Here is a 27,525-nt window from a genome sequence, read left to right as displayed (position 1 = left end):
AGTCTCCTGAGCCCCGCCAGGCGTGATCCCTGAGTGCAGAGCCAGGAGTAAGCCCTGAGCACCACCAGGTGTGGCCCCAAGACAAACAAACAAAAAAAAAAACCCAATTATTTTTTGAACCCCTCAGGGGCCAGGGAGGCAGCGGGACTTCCGCGCCCTCACCTTGCCTGGGACTCACCCTCGTTTGACCCTTTGATTCTCAGCAGCACACAGTCCCCCAAGAAATGTTGGGTGCAGCCCTGCGGGGTGTGAACACTCACGCCTGGGCCGCCTGAGCACTGCACCCCCCCCCCCCACCCGTCCCCGAACCAGGTGCACAAAAGCACCTTAGGTGGTAATTGCCACAGATACGCCTTTTGGACGTCTGTGAAAGCATGTGGACTATAACCTGTTGGGGGACCACACCTGGCGGTGCACAGAAACTACTCCTGGCCGTCAGGGTCCATATGGGATGTCGGTGTGGAACCGAGTCAGCCGCATGCCCGGCAAGCCTCTCTCCTCTGTCTCGTCGCTTTGGCCCCGAGGTCACCTTCTGTGACGGCCCGGGTTTGGGTGTCCTGACTTTGGACTCGGCTGGTCCAGGTTCCGCCCAGCCCTGCTCGTGATGGGCACCGGGAGGGCGGCGCGTGTCTTGGGCATGGCCGGAGCCCAGATGGTGCCTCCTGCAGAGCCGCCCTGGCCGGCTCTCCGTGCCCCCTGCCTTGCCGTGTGCGTCCCGGAGCCTGCTTGGAGGCTGCCCTTTCTCACCGCAGGCCTGGCAGGGCCACAGGGCAGAGCAGCGCGGTCTTGGCTGCGGCTTCCCAGGGTCTCCCCGCTCGCCCGTGTCCTGTGGTCGCAGTGTTGCGACTTAGCTGGCTGGACACCAGGGGGCTCTGATCCCAGTGAAGGGGGACGCGGTGACCGTCAGGTTTTCCGGGGCCTGCCACGCCGCAGTCTCTCCGAGGGGCCGTACATCACCTAAAAAGGGTCGCTGTCATCGCTGTCTGCCGGGTGCCGCTGGGGTTAGTGCCCACTGACGTGCCATAATTCACAGGAGCGAGGGAACGTGAATTAACTCGGCCGGTGGCAGGTGACGTCAAGCGTCCGTCTCTGAGTCACTGTGGATTCACAACTCATTTTTAAGGTGTGCACTGCTGTGAAGTCTCTTGATTTTAAGTACTTTTTTTTTGCACAATCATGGTTTCCAAATTTATCCGCTCGGCCAGCTCAGTGTTTCTCAGGCGGGGGGCCCGTGATCCTTCGTGGGTCCTCAGGATACCCCAAGGAGGCCGGCCACAGGTGAAAATCCCGTACCTAGGGCGGAGGCAAGGTGGCCAGGGCCTGCTCAGAGCCAGCACATGCCTCACTTTCCCCCGGTCCTGGCCTCTCGCAGCCACGCTTTGCTGGAGCCTCTTAGAGCGTTGGCTGTAGGCCAGAGAGAGAGAGCACAGTGGGCAGGGCACTGGCCTGGCACGCGGCCGATTTGGGCTTAATCCTCAGCACGTGTGGTCCCCCGGCCTGTCGGAGCGATCCCTTCGTGACAAGCACTGCTGGGTGTGGCTCAAAAAAACACCCTAAAAATAGCGTTGCTTGTGTGGGCCAGAATCAAGTACAGGAGTGAAGGCACACACCCAGCCTGGCTTCAATCCCCGAAACCCCATATGGTCCCCCGAGCCCCGTTGGGGTGATCCATGAGCTCAGAGCCAGGAGTGACCCCTGAGCACTGCTGAGTGTGGCCCCAAATCCAAAGGAACAGAAGTGTTGGCTTAATGTCACCCCAAACCAGGCGACCCTCACTCCCAGCCTCCTTTCTGCAGATGGTGGGTCACTGCTCTCATGCCCAGGATGTACCCCGGGAAGTCCCCCGCCCCCCCGCCCCCACCACACACATACACCCCGCATGCCCCGAGCTTTGTCCGTCAGCACATCCTCTGCCTCCATATCTTTGATGTGCTCCTGGCACAGCTGGTCTGGACACGGCCAGGGCGGCCCCGTCTGACCCCACAGAAGGCCTGCTGGCGCTAGTTCCCATCAGTGTTTCCCCCCAGCCAAGCGCCCAAGGCTCCCGCAGGTCTCAGCCCAGGCCGCTGTGCTGCGAGTGGTCCGGCTCCCTGAGGGGCCGTCCCTGTGGCCTCGCTCACCCTCGCCTCCACCGTGCTCATTCCCGCCCGAGACGCTGGCACGTGAGGAGATGAAAGCGTTTCACCCTGGCACGCGGCTTGGCTTGATTGTCGCAAGGGTGCAGCCGTCTGCCGCTGTCTGTCCACACGTCTAAAGTCAGAGTAAATCAGAGCAAAACCCGCCTGCATGTGAGTGAAAGCCAGCGGGAGGCGTTTGTGGGGTCACGCCCGCGGGGGCGGGGAGAGGGTGAGTCCTCCTCGGGTCAGACTGGCCCCGCGCCGCAGCTGTCTTGAGTCCAGCCCCCGGGCCCGAGCGGAGGGGACACGTGGTGCTCCTGCGTTGGGACCATGTTTCCTCTCACCTCCAATTTTCTCCCCACAAGCTCTTAGTTTCAGAGTTTTTATTGTGGAAAAGTGCAAATGATTACGAAAACGGAGGCAGTAGAATGAAAGCCCCTAACGTGCACCTCAGCAGGTGCACGCGTGTTTCTGTGTCTTGCTGTGGTGGGCCCGGGGCCAGCCCAGCAGCAGGACTCCAGTCACCCTCAGCTCCTGCCCCCCGGTGAGAGTCACGGTGACCGAGGGGGTGGCGGGGAGGCAAGCGCCCTGCCCACTGCACCGTCATCCCCACCCGGGTAAGAATTCTGAAATCATTGTTGTCATTTTGAGTTTACTTTTTTTTTTTTAACGTAAAATTAACAGACAGGGTTTGTGGTTGGATTGGATTTTGGTGAGTGCAAGCTTGTCATTACGTCGCAAGCAAGATGTCCCCACCATCATCGCTTCTCATTCTTCTTGGGATTGGTCATGTGCGTGTGCGTGTGTGCGTGTGTGTGTGCGCGCGTGTGTGTGTGTGCGTGTGTGTGTGCACCAGGGCAGCCACCACTCCGGTTTCGGTCCTTGGAGGTTGTTCCCAGGCTTCATGGTGCTGGAATCAGAGGGAATATTTTCGTTCCTCCTGCCCCCCGTTTCTCTGGTCTCTGACGGCTCCTATCCGTTTTCATCCTTTTTTTATTACCAGATAGCGCCCCGTGTGTGATTCATACAGTTTGTTTATCTCCTCACCGGTTGATGAATTTGGATTGTTTCTGGTTTCTGGCCTAAGTGATGAACAGCGGCGGGGTGACCCTTCGGAGGTGTTTTTCTCCTCTGGAGTGCCTACTGAGAGTGGAGTTTCTGTCTCGGAGGAGACAGATATGGAACAGTGTGAAGAATCGGCAGTTCTTGCCGGGGCCGGCCTGACGGGGGCGGGACGCGGCAGATCACGTCCTGGCCAGTGTTTGGTGCCGTTCATCTGTATTCTGCGAGTTTTTCTGTCTGTGAAATGGCGACTGATTTTAGCCTGTTTCTGGATGACTAAATGCACCTTTTCATGTCGTATTTGCTGAATCTGTTTGTATCTTTGGTAAAGTATTTGTTTCAGGTTCCTATTCAGGTTTTAAAAGTTATATTCACCATTTTCTTATTGACTTTGGTTTTTGATGTGTTTGGGTCAAATGTGCGTATTGTGTGTTTTCGCCCGAACTTGCCTTTCATTTCTAAGGCGCTACTCTCAGGAACGGATATTTCAACTTCAAACTCCAGTTCCCACCCCCTGAGACCCCCACAGACCCTACTTTTTTTTTTATATTGCCCAAGAAAAAATGTGTGCCTGTCTAAAATATTTATGAAATTTTCTTTCATATTTTCTTCTGTAATAGTTTTAGCTATTGCCCACAGGTTTATGTACCTTAATTATTCAGGTTAATTTGCTAGGAGCTGGGAAGTCTGTCTTTGTCTCTGTCTCTGTGTCTCTCCCTCTCTCCTCCCCAGGTGCTCAGTGGAAGGCAAATGTTCTCTGCTCCCTTTTTTTTTCTTTTTGGTCCACACCCAGCGATGCACAGGGGTTTCTCCTGGCTTTGCACTCAGAAATCACCCCTGGTGGTGCTCGGGGACCATATGGGATGCTGGGAATTGAACCTGGGTTGGCCATGTGCAAGGCAAACGCCCTCCCCGCTGTGCTGTGGCTTCAGCCCCATTCTCTGCTCCTTAACTCCTTTGCCTGCGTTTCTCCATTTTGGAGATGGGTTTAAATTAGGTTTTATTATACATTGCTTTTTTAAAAATTGTCTTTTTTTTTTTTTAAAGCCTTTTCTCTTTAACATTATAGTTCTGTTGTTAGTTTGGCTTTCAGGCACGCCCGGCCGGCTCCGGGTGAGACTGCTCCTCTCTGAGCTGGCTCCCTGCGGCACCCCGAGCCCAGCCCGCCAGTGGTCCCCGGTCTCCAGCATGGTGCTCGGGGTTCTGGGGTCCGTGTGTTCTAATGCTGCTGTCACCTCTGGCCCTGCTTCCATTGACGCTTTCATTTCTTGATCGATGGCTACTTTTTTGTGCTTCTTTGCATGCCCCATGCTTTTTAAATGAATGTTATGGATGTCACGGATGAAACATTGCAGGGGAGGTGAATTATCTCCCGTTGAAGGATGTTGAATTCTATTACGGGCCATTAAAATGCCCCCTCTTCGCGTCTGTGCCGTCAGGGCCCAAGCTAGTGTCTCACTGGGGCTGGGCTCTCTAGTTGGCTCTGTTCCAGCCTTGTGGCCTCTGTGACCGTTTCGGGGTACAGACGATTGTCACCCCCGTTTCAGCAGTGGTGGGCTCACTCCCAGTGTCCCCGTCCGGCCTTAGGGGTCTCGGCCCCTTTGCCTGCGTGTCCCGCCCTAGTTTGATTCGTCTGATGAGGGGGTATAAGGGCTTGCAGCTTTCCCCGCCTGGCCCCTGACCTCTGCTCTCTCTCCCCAGGGCAAGTGCTGGCTCCTTTTCAGCTTCAGCGTGCTATCCATGTCTCAGAATCCCAGGGCAGACTTCTCGGGGATTGGGTGGCCGTCGTCCCAGCTCTCCCTCAGCAGTTCCAGGCCTGTGTGGTCAAGCCGACCCCAGCCCGTGGTTGCCTAGAAAGAAAGTTGCTTCCGGCTGGAGAGTTTCCTCTCCACCTTCTCCACGACCACAATCCAGAGTCCCTTTGTTTTCCTTTAGAGATGATGAACTGCTGCCGAAGTCAGATTTATTGCGGTGTGTTTTGCTCTAGAAGGAAGCCGTTGTTTTGGGCACTGTGTCTGATAGAGCTGGGCGTGGGGCCGTGGCCATCAGCTGACATCCTCTGTCTCTGTCTCATGCGCTTCAGGAACCACGTGTTGCAGTTTGCTCTGGAGTCTCCGCCCATCTCTCCTGCTTCGTCTTCCTCGAAGAAGCCCGCAGCACGCGTGGACCCGCCCGGGGGCGCCAGGCAGCCCCAGAAGCAGGGGACCCGTCTGCTGGACAATTTCCTGATCAAGGAGACTGGGGCTTCGGCGCCCCCGCCCTTGGCCAGAGACAAGGAAAGCAAATTCAGCCCCCGGAAAGAGGCGCAGGCCGCAGCCAAGGGCAAGGAGTCCGCGGATAGGGCAGTGCCGGCCTCCTCCGCCACCGCGGGGCCCGAGACACCCTCCACGTCCACCCCGAATCCCAGCCCAAGAGGTAGGACCTGGGTTCCAGCCTGCGGGGCTTCTTGCTGAGCACGCGACCTTCCACGAGAGTGGGTGGTCTTCTCTGGGAGGCGGGAGGAGCCTCTTGTTCCCTTCCCTGCCTGGAACACGGGTCCAGGCCTCGGCCACCCCCTGCCGCAGCCCCAGGGGGTGTCACGCTCTGAGTGTGGCTCTTAGCTATGCGGGCCTGGGGGAATGTGAGTTCCGTGGTTTCGTCTCACCTGGAGCATGCACTTGGGGAAAGTGTTTTCTGCACGTTGTGCAGCCTGGCGTCTCGTGTAGTCTCTCCTCTGGTGGCCGCCCCGTGGGCCTTTGCCCAGTGGCTCGGCCGCCGCTTGCTATGTCGTCACGGTCATTCTTTGTTTCCTGCCTGTCTGGTGCTAGTCAGGGTTGGGGTTTGCTTTTCTGATCTCAGTTGCTAAAAGATGCCAGGTTACAGGGGTCCAAACCCTTTCTGCAGATAACAGTCTTTCTCTTCTTTTGAAATTTGCAGTGGATTGCCCTGTTTGTGGCGTCAGCATTCCGGAGAATCACATTAATAAGCACCTAGACTGCTGTTTGTCCCGTGGCGAGAAGAAGGAGAGCCTCCGAAGGTAGGCCGTTCCCACTCGGCGGCTGTCGTGTACAGTGTGGGCTCGGGGACTGTCTCCAGTGGCTGAGCACCGCATGCGCCTGTGTCCTTACGCTCGGCACCGTCTGCCACTTCCCTCTCGATCCTCGCCTCCCCTCGGCAGGGCGGACTCATCTCACAATGCTCTCCCGAGGCAGAGGATCCGAGTGTGGGGAGGAGTTACTCTCAGGAGAAAACCATGGCTTAGAACTCACTCACCTTTGCTTGTTTGCGGGCCACACTGGGCAGTGCTCAGGAGGACTCAGCTGGGTGCTCAGGGTTCCGTGCAGTGCAGGGGACCCAACTGTGGACTCCAGGCCTCGGAGCCATCTCCCAGGCGCCCAGATGCAGCTTTTGTAGATGGTTTTGTTTCGGCAGAGGGACCACACCGTCTTTAGATGCAGCTGCCACAACGGGCTCTTGTCAGTTAGTCTTAAGACAGACTTGTCCATAGACGGCTGTGAATTCTCAAAATGGTTCCGTGAACTGCCCTGTGGAGTGCCGCGGACCCTTGGAGTGTACAGAGCCGTGGAGTATACGGTCATCAGAGTGTACAGTCCCGTGGAGTATAGTCACCTGGAGTGTATAGTCCCATGGAGTAGACAGTCCCCTGGAGTGTACAGTTCTATGGTGTATATAATCCCGTGGAGTGTACAGTCCCATGCAGTGTAAAATACCCTGGAGTTACAGTCCTGGATGTGTACAGTCCGGTGGAATGTACAGTCCCCTGGAGTGTACATCCCGCTGGAATGTACCGTCCCGTGCAGTGTACAGTCCCCTGCAGTGTAGAGTCCCAAAGAGTATACTATCCTCTGGAGTATACAGTCCGGTGGTGTGTACGGTTCCCTGGAGTCTAGAGTCCCTTGGTATGTATAGTTTTGTGGAGTGTACATTCCCATGGAGTGTTCAATCTGTGCAGTATAGAGTCCGGCACAGTGTACAGTCCGTGGAGTATACCATCCCCTGGAGTGTACAGTCCCATGGTGTGTATAGTATTGTGGAGTGTACATAAGTCTGTAGAGTATACATTGTGCTGGAGTGTACAGTTCCTTAGAGTGTACAGTCTCCTGGAGTGTATAGTCCCATGGATTGTATAGTCCTATAGAATACACAATCCCATGGACTGTACAGTCCCTGCAGTGTACAGTCCCCTGCAGTGTATAGTCCTGTGGAGTATATCATCTCCTGGAGTGTACAGTCTGTTATTGTATACAGTCCCTGGAGTGTAGAGTCTCTTGGTGTGTATAGTCTTGTGGAGTGTACCTTCCTGTGGAGTGTTCATTCTGTGGAGTATACAGTCCGCTGGAGTATACGGTCCCGTGGAGTATACAGTCTGCAGGAGTGTACAGTCCCCTGCAGTGTACAGTCCAGTGCATCATACCATCCCCTAGTTGTACGGTCCTGTATAGTATACAGTCCCCTGAGGTGTACAGTCCTGTAGTATGTACAGATCCATGGAGTGTAAACTCCCATGTAATGTTCAGTCTGTGGAGTATACAGTTTGCTGGAGTGTATAGCCCCCTGGAATGTATGGTTCACTGGAGTGTTAGTCCAGTGGAGTGTACAGTCCCATGGATTGTATAGTCCCGTGGAATATACAATCCTGTGGAGTGTACAGTTCCCTGAAGTGTACAGTTTCGTGGAGTGTGCAGTCCCATGGAATGTACAGTCGCCTGGAGTGTACAGTCCCCTGCAGTGTACAGTCCCGTGGAGTATACCATCCCCTGGAGTGTATAGCCCGGTGGTATATACAGTCCCTAGTGTATTGAGTCCCTTGGTGTGTATAGGCTTGTGGAGTATACATTCCCGTGGATAGTTCATTCTGTGGAGTATATAGTCCCCTGCAGTGTACAGTCCCGTGGAGTGTACACTCTGCTGAAATGTACAGTGTGCAGTCCCCTACAGTGTACAGTCCAGTGCAGCATACCGTCCCCTATTTGTACACTCCCGTATAGTTTACAGTCCCCTGTTGTATACAGTCCTGTGCTGTATACAGGCTTGTGGAGTTCACAGTCCCGTGGTATGTATAATCTTGTGGAGTGTACATTTCGTGGAGTGTTCAGTCTGTGGAGTATACAGTCTTCTGGATGTACAGTCCCCTGCAGTGTATAGTCCTGTGGAGTATATCATCTCCTGGAGTGTACAGTCTGTTATTGTATACAGTCCCTGGAGTGTAGAGTCTCTTGGTGTGTATAGTCTTGTGGAGTGTACAGTCAACTTTAGTGTATGGTCTGCTGGAGTATACAGTCCCTTGGAGTGTATAGTCCTGTGGATTGTATAGTCCCATGGAGTATACAATTCCATGGAGTGTACAGTCCATGTGGTGGACAGTCCCTTGGAGTGGACAGTTCTGTGAGTGTACAGTGCCCTGCCTGCAGTGTACAGTCCTGTGATCTATACCATCCCTTGGAACGTGCAGTCCGGTGTGTGTTCAATCCCCTGGAGTGTAGAGTTTCTTGGTAGGTATAATTTTGTGGAGTGTACATTCCCGTGGAGTCTTCAGTCTGTGGAGTATACAGTCCACTGGAGTGTACGGTCCCCTGGATTGTAGTATCGTGGTATGTCCAGTTCCGTGGAGTGTATAGTCCAGTGGTGTGTGTAGTCCCAGTACCGTGCAGTGTTCAGTCTGTGGAGTATACAGTCTGCTGGAGTGTGTAGTCCTGTGACTCCACACAGTATACAGTATACAGTATACAGAGTATACGGTCCCTTGGAGTGTACAGTCTTGTGGAGTGTACTTTCCTTTCGAGTGTATAGTCCTGTGGAATATATAATCTGGTGGTGTACATTCTGCTGGAGTCTACAGTCCTCTGTAGTGTAAGTCCTCTGCAGTGTACAGTCCCCTGCAGTGTACAGTCCATTGGAGTATACCATCCTCTGGAATGTACAGCCCCATATAGTATACAGTCTCCTGGAGTATACTGTCCCATGGTATGTACAGCCCCGCTGTCTGTGTAGTTCCGTGGAGTATACAGTTCCATGGAGTGTTCAGTCTGTGGAGTACAGTCTGCTGGAGTGTACAGTCTCGTGGAGTGTACAGTCCCCTGGGGTATACAGTCCCATGGAATATACAATCCGTGGAGTGTACAGAGCCATGGAGTGTACAGTCCCGTGGTGTGCGCTGTCCCGTGGAGTGTACTGTCTCATGGAGTGTGATCCTGTGGAATACAAGTCCCATGGAGTGTATAGTCAATGTGCAGTACTGTTGACTGTTCATTCTATGGAGTTTACAGTCTGCTGATGTACTGTCCTGTGGATTGTACTGTCCCCTGAAGTGCATAGTCCACTGGAGTGTACAGTCCCCTGGAGTGTACAGTCTCATGGTGTGTACAGTACCGTGGAGTGTATAGTCTGTGGAATGTACAGTCATGTGGTTTGTACAGTCCCCTGGAGTGTGCACTCCCATGGAGTGTACATTCCTGTGAGTGTACTGTCCCCTAGTGTGTACAGTCCTATGGATTTTGGACTCCCAAGGAGTGTACACTCCCCAAGTGTACAGTCCTGAGGTGTGTACAGTGCTGTTATGTATACAGTCCCGTGGAGTGTACACTCCTGTGGTGTGTAACATCCTGTGGCGGAGTGTTTAGTCTCGTGGAGTATTCAGTCCCGTAGATTGTACAGTCCTGTGGAATATACAGTCCCTTGGAGTGTACTGTCTTGTGAACTGTACAGTTCCCTGAAGTGTTCAGTCCCCTGAAATGTACAGTCCCCTGGAGTGTACAGTCCATGTAGTGTGTAGTCTCATGGAATATACACACCTGTGGAGTGTACAGTTCCATGGAGTTTAGGGTCCCTTACAGTGTACAGTTCGTGGACTGTACAGTTCCCGTGGAAAATACACACCCATGGAGTTTATAGCCCTGTGGAGTGTAGAGGTTCATGGTGTGTATAGTCTCGTGGAATGTACAGTCCCATGGAGTGCCAGTTCCGTGGAGTAGAAAGTCCCATGGAATAGAAAGTCCCATGGAATAGAAAGTCCCATGGAATATACACACCTGTGGAATATACAGTCCCGTGGAGTGGAGAGTCCCCGGAATATACGCATTCGTGTAGTGTACGGTCTCTTGGAGTGTATAGTCCCGTGGAGTGTACAGTCCTTTGGAGTGTACAGTCCCCGCAGTATAAAGTCCCATGGAGTATACAGTTCCCTGGAGTGTACAGTCCCGTGGAGTGTATAGTCCCATGGAATATACAATCCTGTGGAGTTTACAGTCCCAAGGAGTGTACAGTCTCCTAGAGTGTACAGTCCCCACAGTATAAAGTCCTGTGGAGTATACAGTCCCCTGGAGTGTACAGTTCTGTGGCGTGTACAGTCCCATGGTGTGTATAGTTCTGTGGAGTATATTGTCCCATGGAGTGTTCAGTCCCGTGGAGTGTATAGTCCTGTGGAGTGTACAGTCCCGTGGTGTAGATAGTCCCATGGAGGGTATAGTTCTTTGTAGTGTTCAGTCTGTGGAGTATACAGTCCACTGGAGTGTACTGTTTTGTGAACTGTACAGTCCCCTAGAGTGTACAGTTCCACGGAATACATAGTCGCGTGGAGTATATAGTCCCATGCAGTATATAGTCCCGTTGAGTGTACAGTTTCATGAAGTTACAGTCTGCTGGAGTGTACAGTCTTATGGAGTATATAGTCTCGTGGAGTATACAGTCTCCTGGAGTGTACAATCCCGTGGTGTGTACATGGAGTGTATAGTCCCATGGTGTATATAGTTCCATGGAATGTACAGTACCATGAACTGTTCATACTGTGGAGTTTACAGTCCGCTGGTGTACTGTCCTGTGGATTGTACTGTCCCCTGGAGTGTATAGCGTGCTGGAGTGTACAGTCTCATGGTGTGTACAGTACCGTGGAGTGTATAGTCTGTGGAATGTACAGTCATGTGGTATGTACAGTCCCCTGGAGTGTGCATTCCCATGGAATGTACATTCCTGTGAGTGTACGGTCCCCTAGAGTGTACAGTGCCATGGATTTTGGAGTCCCGTGGAGTGTACACTCCCCAAGTGTACAGCCCTGAGGTGTCTACAGTGCCATTATGTATATAGTCCCGTGGAATGTACACTCCCGTGGTGTGTACAGTCCCGTGGAGTGTACAGTTCCTCGGAGTGTTCAGTCCTCTGGATTATATGTTCCCCTGAAATGTACAGTTCCGTGGAGTATACCCTTCCCTGTAGTGTACAGTCCCTGTAGTGTACAGTCCCTAGTGTGTATGTTCCCTGGACTGTACAGTCCCCTGTGTGTGCAGTCCCTTGGGGTATACAGTACCCTGGCGTTACAGTTCTGTGTAGTGTACAGTCCCAGGAGTGTACAGTCTTGTGGAGTTTACAGTCCCGTGGAGTGTACAGTCCCCTGGAGTGTACAGTCCCCTGGATTGTACTGTCTCATAGTGTGTACAGTCCCATGGAGTAGACAGTCCCCTGGAGTGTGCAGTTTTGTGGAGTGTACAGACCCATGGATTGTTGAGTCCCATGGAGTGTACAGTCCCCTGGAGTGTACATTCCCGAGGTGTGTACAGACTCGTTGAGTATACAACCACATGGAGTGTACAGTCCCGTGGAGAATATGGTCCCCTGGAGTGTACAGTCTAGTGGAATATACAACCCCATGGAGGGCACAGTCCCTGAAGAGTACAGTTCCGTGGAGTGTACAGAGCCGTGGAATGTACTGTCCCCTTGCACGTACTGTCCTGTAGTTACTGCACTGTTATGGAATACTACAGCCCTATGGAATACTACAGTTCCGTTGAAGGCTGCAGCCCTGTGGAGTATCGTGGGTCCATAGGATGCGATAGTCTACAGAATCCTGTATCCTGTGGCGAACTGTGGTTGTGCGCTGCTAGCCCGTCTGCGATCGAATTCTCCGGAGTTGATGGAGATGCTCTTGCTCTGGTGCTCCTCTTCTGCGTCGCAGGACCCCGGACACATTCTTTTCTTCTTTCCTTGGGTGTGGGAGAAAATCCATTCACTGTCATGGCAAGGCAAATATTTCTCTCGCCTCATTTAAATTTGATAGAAATGGTTGTTTTTTGCAGTGCCTTTTTTTTAAAGGGGTCACACCTGGTGATGTTCAGGGCTCACCCCTGGCTCTGTGCTCTCGGCTTACTCCTGGCTCTGTGCTCAGGGTTTACTCCTGGCCCAGTGCTTACAGCTCACTCCTGGCTCTGTGCTCAGGGCTTACTCCTGGCGGTGCCCAGGGGTCTGCTGGGGGTCAGCTGCGTGTGAGACATGCACCTTAACCCCTGTACATCTCTCTGGCCCCGGGAGACGCCGCGTGTGACACCCATGGTGAGGAGCAGAGATTTCCATTCAAGCCGCACGCTCGGGAGTTTGCGCATCTGCGTTGGGAGCAGGGTTTCAGGCCTGCCTGCCTCTCCCTCACAAGGTACTGGTAGAAACTACAAAATGGTTTTCGCTTTTGCTTCCTGCTGTGCTTTTATTCTGCCTTGATCGCATCTGTCTCTCGCGGACTCCCGTGGGCCGTCATTACACCAGGAGTGATTTTCAGAAAAATGGATTCTGTTGAGGGCTGGAAGGTCTTGTCACACTTCAGTAGTTGTCTCTGGCTTTTAGACTATTGACAGAGCATGAAAATGAAGAAATAATCTCACCAGGAACAGTGCTGTCGGTTAATAAAGAAATGTCGGGTGTTTTCCAGCCGCGCTGGGCCGTTTTATCTCTGAGTCGGTGTTTGGGCTGTTGGCATCAGATTTGCCCGGTGACACTTGGTTTCCCCAGACTTGAAGTGGCGGCTCTGAGCTGAGTCAGAGTTGACAGGTTGAAAGGAGAAGGGACCGAGCGCCATAATCAAGTGCCCAGGGGGAGGGGCATACTGCAACGGGAGGGTGTGTGTCCTACACTCAGCCGACCTGAGTTCAACCCTCGGCACCACAGATGGTTCCCCAGTCACCACTAGGCGTGACCCCAAAACAGAAATAAATACGCGCCCCAGACGATTATGAGTTACCCCCAGCTTGGAGTGGACTCACTATATGCGAGGTGGTTTTTTGGCTTTGTGGGGAGTTTTGGTAAAAGCCTGCTCTTCAGGCTGACCTTGACTTTGGGGATAGATGAAAGCTCGCACCGGACCCTCTGTATGCACCACCACCAGCCCGGGCCCGCGGGCGCTGGGACTCGGTCCTAGGGAGGCGACCCGGGATCGTCCTTACTGGCCAGGAGGAGAAGCTGCTGGAAGGGCTTCGTTAGGCGTACAAGTGCCACACGGTCCTGAGGGGTCTGCGGTGGGCACGGGAACGGGAGCCTGACGAGGCTGCCCCCGCCCCCGTGTCTTCCTTAATACGGGCAGGTTTCTGCGGCTTCTTCACAGGGGTCTTTTCAAGAGGCTGCCACAGAAATGCCTCGCATGGCCGTCCCCTGCCTGGGCACTTCGTTCTCATTGGGGGTTTCATTCAGGTGAAGCCGAAGTCCCCCAGGCCTGTGTCCCCTGCGGTGTGGGCGGATGGTTTAGAATGTTTTTTTCTATAGACGCTATGGATAATGGGTGTTAAGGTTCTTCGAACCAAAGCTTAACCCTCTAGAGCACTTGTTTCTTAATCATTAGAGACAACTGGGCTTTTTTTTTTTTTTTTTTTTGCTTTTTGGGTCACACCTGGTGATGCACAGGGGTAACTCCTGGCTCTGCACTCAGCAATTACTCCTGGTTGTGCTTAGGGGACCACATGGGATCGAACTGGGAATCGAACCCGGGCCTGCTGCGTCCAAGGCAAATGCCCTACCTGCTGAACTATCATTCCAGCCCCCTGAGCTTTTTTCTTGGCAGGGTGGGGTGGGGTTGAGCCGTGCCGGGCCATGCTCAGGGGTCCCTCCTGCCTCTGCACTCAGGGGTCCCTCCTGCCGGTGCTGGGGACAGCACGTGGGGTCCCGGGGGTTGGACCCAGATTGTGTGCAAGGCAAACACCCTCCCCCTGCCCCGACCCCCCGGCCCTCTGAGCCAGCTGCTTTTCTAGAGAAGCGGCAGAGTGAGGGCGGGGAGGGGGAGCCCGGCTAAGGGGGAGAGAGTCCCGCAGCCCTGCGCGTCTGGCGCTTCTCCTGGGCTTTACCTGAGCCCCAGTGGGCCTGGTTGGGTCTGTTCGACCCTGAGCCCCGCCTGCCACCCCAGACTGTCTCCTGACCCCTCTCAGGGTGCGCCGACCCTGCAGGCGCGTCACCTCCAATGCCGTCACCTTGATTTGCTGCTGCCTCTCCTCGGCCCGTTCTGTCTTCACGCTCCTCCTGTGCTCCGTCACCCCAGGCCCGAGCCAGGAGATAAGCACTTGGTGATTTATATCAGGCCTCAGTGGTCTCTCTGTTTCCTTCTAGTTCTGCTAACAAAAGGAAGCCGCTGCCCAAGACTGTCTACAACCTGCTCTCCGACCGCGAGCTGCGGAGGAAGCTGAAGCAGCACGGGCTGTCTGTCCACGGCACTAAGCAGCAGCTCATTAAACGGCACCAGGAATTCGTGCACATGTACAATGCCCAGTGTGACTCCCTGCACCCCAAGTCAGGTAAAGGCATCCCGCAGCCCACCCGCCTGCTCTTCCCGGGGAAGGGCTGGGCCGTGACTACAGCATTGATAGGAGATGAGTTGTGCCCCGTGCTTCTCCCGGAGGGCATAGCTGTGCCCAGTGAGCCCCCCCTCCCCGCGGCCGGAGACAGGACGGACAGGGTGTTCCCAGCTGCGCAGTTCTGACGGGATGAATCGGGCGGATCACATACAGTTTGTGTATCTCGGTCCTCATCCCTGAAGTGAGGGGTTTGTTTGTTAGGATTTTTGTTGTTGTTGAACGAGGTTTCCTGAGATGTGAGGGTTGGGGAGGAAGACAGGGTTTCATGCTCAAGAGGAAACCCGAACCAGAAAGAACAAGCAGGCAACAAGACAGGTGCTCGGGGAGAACGCAGTCTCCTTCTCCTGGAAGTTAGGGGCTCTGTTCTACCCTGCTTAGCTGCGTTTACGTATTTGTTTGTGGCCACACCCGGCGGTACTCAGGGCTTACTCTTGGTTCTGCACTCAGGAATTACTCCTGGCGGTGCTCAGTGCTCAGTCAGGGCTTACTCCTGGCACTGCACTCAGGCTTACTCCTGGCTCTGCACTCAGGAATTACTCCCGGTGGTTCTCGGGGGCCATATGGGATGCTGGGGATTGAACCGAGGCTGGCCGAGTGCAAAGCAAACACCCTCCTCACCGTGCTCTCTCCAGGCCCGTACCTTTAGTGCTCAAAGTACTGGTTTTAAGTCCTACCTGTCTTAGTGTGTAAGAGAGGAATAAATGGCGAGTTGATCTAAATGTTTAGTGTAATATCTTAGCAAGTAGTAGTAGCATTAACAAATGTCACTCTGATGATTGAACACAAATACGCATCCCTGGTCCGTCCATGTCTTTTGAAAATGTCACTGTCCTATGCACACGACTGACGGGTCGGCCCCTTGAGGGGCTCGAGGCCCCGGAAGCTTCCACTCTTCCTCCCCCCACCCCAGCCTCACAACTGGGCGCTGCCTTCAGCACTGGCTCTGGCATCTGTTTTCTGTGATCTTCACATAAATGCAGGCCCATCGCTGTGTGTTTTGATCTTGGCTTTGTTTATGTATAAGATTCATCTGTTTGTGTGTGTGTGCACAACTGTGATTTTTTTCCTTTTTGTTGCTCTGGTGTTTGCTGTTGTGTAGACATTTTACTCTGACCATTTGGTGCTGATGGACAGTTGTATCTTTCCACTCTTTGGCTGTCATGAATAACGATGCGGTGAACAATCTCTTGTGTGTCTCCTGGTGCCCGTAGGCGCACAGATTTCGGGAGACACATACCTAGGCATGGACTTGGACATGACAGCTGGCGCTTTCATGGAGAGGCCCAGACCCCGGCCCCGGAGCCGCACGCCTGGGGGGCTGTGGCCACCCCTGTCTCTGCGTCCCCCACAGTGCCAGTGCCGTCATGTCCAGTCTGGCCACCTAAAGGGCCACACGAGTGTCTCATTCCAGCTTTAATTTGCATTTCCCCGATGACTTATAATATTCAGCATATTTTTATGTGCTTAGTGTCCATCTGGATAGCCTCTTTGTTGAGACACTCATTAATTCTTTTGGCTAATTTTTCTCTGCTGTGGATCTGTTCGTACGAGCTTGCCCAGATTCAAAGCCTCTGTCTGTTTCCTCTCCTTCACTTCACCTGGTCGCGTCCTTTGCGTGCCTGCGTCCTGTGCTGCACGGCCGTGGTTCTGGTCTTTGGGAGGCCTCTTATATCCTGTGGCTGTCATCGATCAGGAGGATTCTTTTGTTTTCTCTGCAAGTCCTATTGATTTTGCCTTGAACCCATGATTGACTTGAGAGTTGTCTGGAAATGATTCTGGCGTTGTAGTGTGAGACATACATGCTACTTCCTCTGGGCGTGGCCGGTCTATGTAGGCCCGTGTGTTGAAAAGCCGTCCTTGCCTCCCGGAACTGTGTTGGTCCTGGGCAGGAACCTCCTGGCCACCCAGGTGCGGGTCTGACTCTGTCTCATTCCCCAGCTGTCCCCGTCCGCACAGTGCCCGTCGTGCCCATCCCGTGATTTATGACAGTCGCCCTGTCCGGTCTGTTCAGCTCCTAGACCGAGATTGCCTTGTTTTTCTTGGCCCTTTGCATTTCTGTATAAATTGCAGGATAAGCCTGTAAATTTCCATCAGGAAACAAAAACCTGCTTGAATTTTTATTGGGATTATTAGATCAGTTTGGGGAGGTTGATATCTGTACAGTATTTGAATCTTTCAGTCTATTAATTTGGTTTATTTCTTTAGTTGTTTTTCCATTCCTATCCATCGTATTTTGTAGCTGGTTTTTATTTAAAGACTTAGTCATAGGTGTGTGATGTTCTCCATAGTTCTATGGGATTCCAACTTAAAATGTCAATATTAATTTGTTGCTGGTATAGAAAAGTACAACTGAATTTTATCTATTGTCCTTGTATCCTGCAGTTCACCTGCAGGATCTGCAGGATGATTAAGGTTTAATTTACTGCGATGGGATTCATTTCCTGAAAGGTCGGGTTAGTTTGGGTGGGTGTGGGGTCCTCTGACCGTGTGGGAGGTGCGGGGCCCTACTGACTAACCATGTGGGGGAGTGCGGGGTTCTTCTGACTGACCGTGTCGGGGGAGGGGTCCTTTGGGCCCAGAGCGTTTATACAGCGGGGAGGGCATTTGCCTTGCATGAGGCCAACCCGGGTTTAATTCCCCACATACTGTAGGGTCCCCCAAGCACTGCCAGGAGTAACCCCTGAGCATCACTGGGTGTGACCCAGAATCAAAGTAGAGTTTGTTGCGTGAAGTTTTTGTTTGCAGTTTTGCTGGTGTTACGGATCTGGAGGGCAGCAGCTCTGTGCTAGGAGCGTCGGCTCCTCTTGGAAAGGCCCCGAGGGCGCGTGGTCCCCCCAGTGCCGGGGCAGACCGGAAGCCTTCCTGCTGCCCCATGGGGTCCACGCAGCCCGGAGTCAGGGCCGCCTGCATCCACTGCTGTGGCCCGTGGCCCGGGTCCTGTCTGTCCCCTCCCCTGTGGGGTCTGTGGTGTCGGGGTCCAGACCCACTGGGAGGTGGCTGCCGCGGCGCCCACCTCACCCCCGTCCTCGCCCCGTGTCTCGTGGCGCCTCCACGCCGCGATGTTCAATGCAGCCAAGTGGCCCTTCCTGAGGGCCCCGATGGCGACGCTTGGTGCTCGCCATTCAGGAGCCATCTGAGAAGGGTTTCCCGCCATCTGTCCCGCACGGGACTCACGCCCGCGAGCCTGGCGCCTGTGTGTGCGGTGTCCCTGTTCCTTCCTGTCTTTCTCTTCACTGTCGTGTGAGATTTGGGGGCTTTAAAGGATACGCGAGCCCGGGGAGGAGGCGGGGGGAGTCGCCTGGGCGGGAGGCGCAGTGGGCAGAGCACGGGGCTAACGCCCGCTCCTGTTTCCACAGCTGCGGAGATCGTTCAAGAGATCGAGAATATGGAGAGGACTCGGATGCGCCTGGAAGCCAGCAGACTCAGCGAGAGCGTACGTGCTGTGCTCCCTCAGACCAGGCGGGAGGACGCGTCCGTGCCCCTAGAACAGCCCCCCCGCCCCCCCGCATCCGTCCAGGCTCTTCCCGGGAACACCCCTCCATCTCCATGCTCGGGTGGCGTGATCTATGCGCAGCGATCGGCAGCCCAGGATCTCTACCCATGCTCCGAGGTGCAGGCAGCCTGGGCACGCGTGTGCGTGTGCGTGTGCGTGTGTTGGCCGACTCCGGCCTCTCTTCCTCTCTGGCCCTCTCCTCCCTCTCTCCCTCTCTCCCTTGCTCTGTCCCCACCTCCCTCTTCTCAGTCTCTCTCTCTCTCTCTCTCTCTCTCTCTCTCTCTCTCTCTCTCCCCCCCCCCCCACCCTGCTCTTTATCCTCTGGCCTTTGCTGCTTCCTCAGTAAACTTGGGCTCCATCTGATGCCGATCGCTGAGCTCCGTGCTCGCTGTAATTCTCTGCCCCGATCATGGAGTTGCTTCGTGCCTGGTGGCTGGGGAGGAACAATTTCCTACTGAGCCTGTTAGAAGGATCAGAGACCTCAAGCTCCTCACTGCGGCCTCCCGCCTGGGGTGCCCAGCCTGAGGGCAGGAGCCCAGCAAGACTCTCACGCAGACGGGCGCGGGGGCTCTCTGGGGTTTTGTCTCTTGACCGTCTTGGTGACACGTTTGTAAGGAGACGCAACTTTAGGGACGGAAGCTACGACTCAGTAAAACATGGAGCTTCTCTCCATTGGCTTCATGCAGTGACCCGTGGTGCCTGCAGTACAGGGAAAGTGTCCTGTGTCACTGGGGGTGGGATTCCGGACAGTGACTGGACAGGACCACGCTCCGGCCCTTCGCCCTGGGGGCTGAGGCGGCCTCAGCCCTTGTCCGGCAAACAGCCCCGACGGGCAGCGTCTGCGCTGACCTGGGCTCTCATGGACACGAAAACTCAGTGTTGAAACGGGAAGTTGGACTGATCGTGGTGTGAAGACGTTACGTGTTCTAATGAGTCAACATTTTCTAGATGAAGAAGAGGAATGAATAAAGTTGATCAGGAACGATGCTGATCAAGGAGGTGCAGCCGTGTTGTTCTTTCTGGTCTAGATGAGCGAGACAAGAGAGTCTTTTCCTTTTAAATATCCACGTTTGAAAGTTAAAAGCTTGGAGGAATAACTTAAGCTTTTCTCTATCATTTTAGATAATGGTTTTCACAAAGCACCAAACGGAAAAGGAAATAGATGAGATCCACAGCAAGTACCGTAAGTCACGCCGCGTTTTCTTCTTTTGTTGACTCCGGCTGCAGTTTTTTTTATCTTAGGAAATTTGGGTTTTGTTTTGTCTCGGGGCCACACCTGGCGATGCTCAGGGCTTACTCCTGGGTCTGCACTCAGGACTTGCTCCTGGCGGTGCTTGTGGGGCCATATGGGATGACGGGGATCGAACCTGGCTTGGCCAGATGCCAGGGCTCAGGGACCAAATGTGACGTGAGGAATCAAACCCAGCTTGGCCGTGTGAAAAGCAAGCACCGTGATCTGTGTAATCTCCCTGGCCTCAGGATCAGCCTTCTAAAAAAGAAAAAAAGAAAAAAAAATATATATATATATATTTGTTTTAATTTCTAAGCCTTTTCAGTCTCTTCCTGGCCCTTCCTTGGCGTCACCATCCGTGATGATTTCTGCCTCTCGCTCCAGAGCGACAGTTGAGCCCACTCCTTTCACACGCTTCTGTCAGTGCTCCCGGCCGCGGCCTTCCCCTGCGCTGGCCCCTTTCACACCCCTCTCTCCCTCCCCCCCTTTCTCTCTCCCTCGCTCTCCTCTCTCCTCTCCTCCCCCACTTCGTCCTCCCTCCCTCCGTCCCTTCTTTCCTTCCTTCCTGTTTCTGTGTTGGTGAAGCAAGGTAGTTTTGACTGACCCTTATTCAGGAGGATGTGCGGGAGAGAACAGGAGTGTGATGGCGAGAACAGCTTCCAGAGCGGAAACGAGCAGAGACGAGAGCCAGGCGGGCGCGCTGCGGCCAGAGGGGCGCACCTGGGCTCTCACGGGGCACAGCTGTCGCCTCCTCGCCGCTGCGACCCTCACCCTTCGCTGTCCCTGTTCTGGACACGAAGGGGAGAAGATTGCCACCCCGGCAGGCTGCCTGGAGCTGGGTGCCCGGGGTCCCTGCCAGCAGGGAGCCCTGAGCACCAGGTGTGCCCCCCAAACAGACAGACAGAAGGATCACAGGGACCAAAGGCAGACGGACACCAGGTGGCAGCAGACCCACCTGTGCCTGGCTTCGTAGATGCCGGCAGAGTGGCGGGTGGGACCTGCACGGGCTCCCGGCCGTGCTTTGTGTGGCCCCTTCCTCCAGGCTGCCCTCCAGGCTGCCCTCCCCTCCCAGCCCCAGTCTGGAGTAGAAGATGGCGCTTGAGCTGCTTCTGAGAGTCACATCCTCTCCGCGGCGCCTTCCCTGCCCACCTGTGCCTGGTGTGTGTTGATGACCCTCCTCATGTTCATTTGTTTTTGTTATAAGGAGACCCCAGCCCCAAAAGAAGAATTTAGAGATTAGAGGGGGAGGTTTTCCTTTTTTCTTTTCTTGTCTTCTCCCTCCCTCCTTCCTTCTCTTCCATTCTCTCTCTCTCTCTCTTTTTTTTTTTTTTTTTTTTTGGTATTTGGGGCGCTCCTTGAGGTGCTCAGGGCTTACTCCTGGCTCTGTGCTCAGGGATGCTCCTGATGCCTCTTGGGGAACCATATGGGGTCCCGGGCACCAACCCCAGGCTACCAACTACCAGCACGTGCTCTCTCCGCCCAGAAGTCACTTCTCTTCACCTGTGGTGGTGGTTTCTTTCGGGCCTGAGCTGTCTGTGCCACGGCTCTCGTCTGCTGCGGCCCGTGGCCTGTCTGGGCGTGCGCCGAGGGTCGCTCCCCTGACTGTGCCAGGGTCTGACCCGGGGGTGCTGCCCACTGGCCTTTGGCCTCTGAGCTCTCCCCCTCTGGCCGGCACACTCTGCTTTTCCTCTAGTTAATCATTCTCTTTCTGTTTGCTTGGTTTTCTCTTTATCTAGTACTAATGTGTCTCTCAACTTCGCGCCAGAAATAGAAGCCTCTCTCCGACCCAGACCCGCCTGAGTCAGCGCATCCCTCCTCCGTGGCCCCGGGTGCCCGCGGCTGCCCCTCTCTGCGCTGGCGCCGCCTTTGCCTGCCTCAGAATCTTGGCCCTCCTCCCAGCTTACTGGAAGGATGGTCGGGAAGGAAGCTCCCTGAGAAAGGGCGTGTGGGAGACCCCTGGACGCGTCCATCCCGGGAACGTGCCTGTCCTGGCCACCCTTCAGCTTGGCCAGCGGAGGCCCTGCACCCCTGCGGGAAGGTTCCTCCCACCCTGCCCTGGCTGTGACTGTCCCAGCTCCCCGGGCCTCTGTCCTTCCCTCCTCGTGGGTTTTCTTTCTGGTCCTGCCATGTCTGGCTCACGGCAGCGGCTGGCAGGTTCTGTCCTCAGAGTAGCTCTGACCCCTTAAGCTTGCCCCCGCGTGTGACGCTCCCTCCTTCCTGGCATCTAGAACCGATGCGTCTCACTGGCCTTCCTGCCTCCAGGGCCCTGGCTCTGCACGTCAGAGCCAGCGTCTCTTGCCACTTTTCTAGAACCTTCTCCCCATGTGCTCTTCTTCCTCCCTTGTCAGACTCCACCGCTGCTGGTTGCTGTCTCTCCCCATGGCTCCACGTGGCCGAGGGAGATCCCTGCGGTTCCCGCTGTCCCAGCCTTTTACTCAGCCTGCGCGTCCTGAGTCCTCACTGGTGCTCTCCTGTGTGCCCGACATTGGCCAGGGGCTGGAAGTGCGGGAATGACGGCCCCAGCGTGCAGCTCTGTGAGGTGGTGTCCTAGAAAGCGGACATGAAAGAGGGGACGTGGTTTGTTTCCGATGGGGCAGCCACAGGGCTCGGTGACGTGTTTCTGTCCAACTCAGTGCTGAGGCGTTTCTACCCGACTAGGACATCGCTGAGGCATTTGCTGGTTGGCTGGGGCTGTAACAGAGTCCACAGACGGGGAGGCCGGACCAGCAGAAATGTGGCCTTTCAGGTGGCCCTGGGCTGCCTCAGCCTCTGCACAAGTCGCCCTCTCTCTCTGGACCTTTCCTCCCCCCAGGACAGCCTGCCCCAGGGCCTCACTCCAGACGTGGCCTCAGCCTTCACCTTCAGCGTTTCCGTCATGTTCTCTGCTTCCCCTGGCCGGGGCCTGGGCCGCCGCGAGCCTGGCGGGGCGTTTGTCTCCTCTCCCTCCTCTGCTCACTCCCTGATCCCGACAGACGCCCCTTCCCGCCTTCCCTCGCTCCCACAGGAGAGGCGTCAGGAGCCTCTTCAGCCGCCCGCCGGCGCAGGCTGTGGTGTTCTCGGCTGCCCAGCCTCACGGACGCTTCCTCTATGCTGCTGCCCGTTTCTCATTTCCTGAGCAGTCTTTTGAAGAGCCCCGATTTCCCCAAAGGGAAGGAACAGGAGACGGGGCCGTTGGAAGCTGAGTCGCGATGTGGGAGAGGTTGTTCTTTGGTCAGGAGGCTGCGGCAGATGCAGGGGAGCTGAGGAGGGCGGCCCGTTTCCTTAGTGTGAGACGCTGGCACGGAAGGTTCTCTCCCTGCTGGCCGAGACAGAGAACGGGGATTGTCCAGGCGCCGCCCTGGCAGGTGGTCGTTCTGCTCCCCGCCGTGGTGGAGTGACAGGGATTTCCCGGCCATCCTGCTTGTCTCCTCAGGTGGCGCTCTCTTGGGTTCCGTTTTTCCCTCCCTGCGTTCACCTGGCCACCCTCGATCCAGCGTCTTCGTGTGCGAGAAGCAGCGGACACAAGACATGTCGCTTTCTCTTGGCGCTTAGGCTCTTGTCGCAGACAGAGGAATAACCATAAATCAGCAGGTTATAATAGCGCGATTTGGGGTAGCGAATGCCATAATAAGAATAAAAGTAATTTGGAAAAATTATAGATGCCTTAGATAAGGTCGCCAGCAGAAGACTTCTTGAGAAAGTTGACATCTTAGATGAGTCATAGGTAAAATCCAACAAAAATAGATGGGACGAGGCATGGCCCAGACGGGGCCTTGCAGGAGAGGGAGGCCGGGGCCGGACGAGCAGGGGGGAGCCGCTGACCCAGCGTGGCAGGACTCAGGGTCAGCACCAGCTTCATCTGTACCTTAGAAGGTCACAGAGCCTCACTGGATAGTGGCTAACAGCAGGAGGATGGCCCATGTGTCCTCCACTCTCCATGCAGAAAGGACTGACCCCTCTCTACTGCCTCTCAGGCCTACTTCCAGGCTTTGGGAAGGGGGAGCACCAAGAACTCCTGGATGGGGGCCAGAGAGATAGTTCACTGGATAGGGTGCTTGCCTTGCAGCACTATTGGATGTGGTCCAGAGACAGAAAGAAAGAAAAGAAGGAAGTGGGGAAAGCAGGAAGGGGGGTGCTGCAGCCACATCTGGGGTGCTCAGGGTGTTTCCTGACTGCTCGGAGGTTACTCCCGGCTGTGCTCTGAGGCTATATGGGATGCCGGGGGTGTAACCTGGGTTGTCTGCATGCAAAGAAAGCGCCTTACCCACTGTGCTATCTCTCCGGCCCTTCTTAATGTTCAGGATCTTTTTTCTTTTTGGGTTTTGAGCCACGTGGTGCTCAGGGGTTACTCCTGACTCCGCATTCAGGAATCACGCCTGGCGGGCTTTAGGGACCTTATGGGGTCCCAGGGGTTGAGCCCAGGTTGGCCACGTGTGAGCCAAGCGCCCCTCTGCTGTTTCTCCTGCCCGTGTCCAGACTCTTGATTCTCTCGTTGACTTCTGCATTTGAGCTATTACCAGCTTGAGTTCATATGTAGGAAAAGTAGCTAGCCTCGTCTAGGTACCAAAAGTGGGGAGTGCTTTTTAATAGGCATTTCAGATGAGCTTTCATATTCTCCCATACAGCATTAAAACTTGAGCAGGGTTATTTCAGGAGAGTTAGTTACATTGGCGTTGGAAATCATGTTAGTTAAGTTTTTGAACTTGGCAGCATTAAAACCCACTCACTCTTTGCCCCGTGCCGTGAAAGGCTCTTTTACCTGTGAATGCCTCTGTAGTGTCACTTGCTATTCATCTGCAAAATACATACGTGTGTGTGTGTGTGTGTGTGTTTGAATTTTATTGAGTCACCGTGAGATAGTTATAAGCTTTCATGTTTGGGTTACAATCACACAATGATCAAACACCCATACCCCCACCAGTGCACATTCCCCACCACCAATAACCCCGGTATACCCCCCTTTCCCACCCTCTCTCTGCCTCCATGGCAGACATGATTGCCCATAATCTCTCTCTACTTTTGGGCATATGGTTTGCAATACAGACCCCCAGAGGTTATCGTGTTTGGTCCTTTATCTACTTTCTGCACACATCTCCTATCCCAACCGATTCCCACAGCCATCTTTTTCTTAGTGATCCCTTCTCCATTCCCGCTGCCTTCTCCCCTTGGCTCATGAGGCAGGCTTCCAGCTAGGGAGCAATCTTCCTGTCCCGTGATTCTACTGTCCTTAGGTGTCAGCCTCATGTTATGTTGTTTCATACTCCACAAATAAGTGCAGTCTTTCGATGTCTGTCCCTCTCTTTCTGACTCTGCAAATTGCATTTGTGTATCTCACTTGTGTAATGTAAAAATAGCGACTACCTCTTTAATTTCGCCTCTGATCTCATCAGAGAAACCAAGCATGGGGCAGTGGTCGGGCTCTCCGGGGGACGGGGATGGTCCCCAGAGGGCTGCCCCCAGTGCTTTCTCCTGCTCCTGTGGCGCCCTTGTCAGCTCTGGGGGAGACTGTCCCGTGGGCCGCGCCCAGCCCAGCTCTCTGCTCACTGGGGCTGCGTGGGCAGGGCTCGAGGGTCGGAGCTTAACAGGCTTTTGTTTGGCTGCTTCATCGAGGACCCTTTCCGTGGAGCTCAGTTCTTTCTGCCCAGCAGTGCTCAGTCCTGGCCCTGCACTCCAGGGGGTGCTCAAGGGACCTCACAGGACACCGTCCCCCCTCACCCTCAAGCTGACACTGCCACTGGACCTCAATTTTCACTGTAATTGGCTCCTGCAGTTCCGCTGTGTTCCTGAAGGAGGTGTGTGAGCCCGCGGCAGCGCCTGGGGCCCTTGGTCAATGCTGCTTGGAATCCAGGGGCCTGTGGCTGAGGGCTGGGAGGGGCGCGGGAGCCTGGGTGTAGCTGCTGGGGGCGGGGAAGGTGCTCGTGTCCGATGTGACTGAGGGGCCCAGTGGGAGCAGTTGGGAAGACCAGAGGACGCACGGCTTTGCACCGCGGGCCAGCAGTCTCAGTGATGTGGTGGCGTCGGGGAGCCGAGAGCCTTGGCGGGGGCCGCTCAGTCAGGCCATCCACGGTCACGGGAACCAGGACATGGCAGGACAGGTCAGGGACGTTTCATCTGTAGCTCCGTGACTCTTGTTCAGATCTGTCCGTGACCAGTGACGCTGATGCTGAGAAGTTCTAATCTGGACCACAGTGTCGGATATTATCTTGTTGATTATCTTGTTAAAGGAGCTGGTTTGAAACGACAGTTTCAAATGATGCTCAAAACCTCCTTTCCGACTCAGGTCCCCTCATTAGAAAAGAGGGTTTTCCACCAATTCTCCAAATTTTCTGGAGTGAGTTTGCCAGAGAGTAATCAGAATGAGTGAAGGGGGAAAATTGAGCTGAGTTCCAGAGGGTCCCGGGTCGTGCTTTACTGACAGGCTCGCCGCCTCCGCTCTTCCCACTTTCCCTCCTCGGGTGTTTCTTGCTCTCCCACACCGGCCCTGGCACCACTGACCTTGCACGGCCACCCCCCCCCCCAGGGTCCCGATGTCGGGATGGCAGAGCCGTGACCGCTTCCCCTGCTGTGCCCGGGCAGTGGCCGGAGCCTCACCGCCCCTGCCTGGTCCCAAGCGCCGTCGCAGGTCCCCTGCCTCATGTCCAACTGCCTCCAGCAGGACCCCTGCATTGGCTCCTCTGGCCACGTTTAACGCCTGCCCCATCTCCGCAGCTTTGCTCTGGCCCGGGCGCCAGGCGCGACACGTTCCCGGCGTACAGGCTGGGGTGCGGATGGGGAGCCGTCGGGGTCCCAGGATCTGGCGTGGTGTGGGGTCTCTGAGGCCGTCCTGGTGGGATCCAAAGTGGGGGGGGGGGGCTGCTCCTCCAGTCAGAGGGGCCCGCGGAGCAGGGGCTCCCGCATCATGCATTTGCTCCCTCGCGGCTCGGCCCTGCAGACCTCAGAGGGGGACTCGGGCCGCGGACCTGACAGAACCAAGTCTCAGGCGCCTCCCACATGCCGCGACAGGAGCGGTTCCATTCGCCGCTGCATTGAGGAGACAAGATCGTGCCAGGACAGTCAGAGCCGGAAGGTTCGGTTTGACTTTCGCGCTTGTTAGTTTTTTATCTTTGCCTCCGAAGTGAAAGTCACCGTGCGGCTTTTACTGCCAAAGGATGACTTTTGCAAGTGTGTCCCGTAAACATTTATTTTGAAGACTCGACCTGCGGTGTTTGGGGGCTGCTCTGAGCTGGGTGCTCAGGGGTCACGCCTCGCTGGGGCTCGACCCAGGCTCTGCATGCAAAGGCTGTGCCCCCCTCGGCGGCACCTCCCGGCCCTGTGTCTGCCCTGTGGGCCCCCCACCGCCCACTCAGCACGTGGAGCCGGCGCCTGGATTGGGGGCATTGAGACCCAGAGCCAGTCCCCACAGACATGGGGAACCCGCTAGGATGTGGAGAGGCCCCCGGATGCCACCAAGTGCTGGATGTCGGCCAGAGTTCGGAAACAGCCCCCGTGAACACGAGCAGAAGGAGGCCGTGAATCAGCCACAGCCAGAAGGGAAGGCGGAGGGTGCGGCTGACCATGCGGGGGGACGTCACCCGGGACCGAGACAGCCGCAGAGCCACGAGCCCCGCAGACGGGAGAGAGGAGCAGAGTAGGGGGGCTGCAGAGGGGGAGAGCACGGCGGGGAGGCGTGATGGAGTTAGGTTTGAGCCCCGCCCCGCCATAGGGTCCCCCGAGCACCACCAGGAGTGATTCCTAAGTGCATTGCTGGGCGTGGCCCCCTAAAAGATGCAAAGCAGGGAAAGGACACATGGCCGTAACTGCAGCACTTAAGTGCTCATCTATGGAACGTGGCTGTGAGGTGTGGGGGGCCGGCGGGAGGGGTGCTGGGCCAGCACGCGTGTAGGTCTCCGCCAGGTATTGGAGCACGGGAGTCATGGTGACAAAAATGAGATTTTTTTTATGGGAAAAAGAAAGATCTTGCCTCAGTTTTTACAGTGATCTTTATGACCAGCTAATATTTCTTTTTCTAAAATGTTAAACAGTCTCGTAAAATTTACCACACTGTGTGCT

At 55.2% G+C, this 27,525-nt stretch overlaps 1 protein-coding gene across 1 annotated transcript in view; it reads left to right on the top strand.

Annotated features, from left to right (window-relative positions):
* RAD18 (RAD18 E3 ubiquitin protein ligase) overlaps positions 1 to 27,525 on the top strand; it is a 75,085-nt gene that overhangs the window by 22,739 nt on the left and 24,821 nt on the right. Inside the window, exons 5-9 of the mRNA XM_056128988.1 lie at positions 5,263 to 5,594; positions 6,096 to 6,195; positions 14,529 to 14,713; positions 18,130 to 18,206; positions 19,389 to 19,449. Coding sequence (XP_055984963.1) covers positions 5,263 to 5,594; positions 6,096 to 6,195; positions 14,529 to 14,713; positions 18,130 to 18,206; positions 19,389 to 19,449 — 755 coding nt within the window. The remainder of the gene's footprint in view (positions 1 to 5,262; positions 5,595 to 6,095; positions 6,196 to 14,528; positions 14,714 to 18,129; positions 18,207 to 19,388; positions 19,450 to 27,525) is intronic.

This window comes from Sorex fumeus, unplaced genomic scaffold, assembly GCF_029834395.1.
Source record: "Sorex fumeus unplaced genomic scaffold, SorFum_2.1 ptg000072l, whole genome shotgun sequence".
In the NCBI taxonomy this organism is placed as follows: domain Eukaryota; kingdom Metazoa; phylum Chordata; class Mammalia; order Eulipotyphla; family Soricidae; genus Sorex; species Sorex fumeus.
This window is presented reverse-complemented; position numbering and strand designations above follow the sequence as displayed.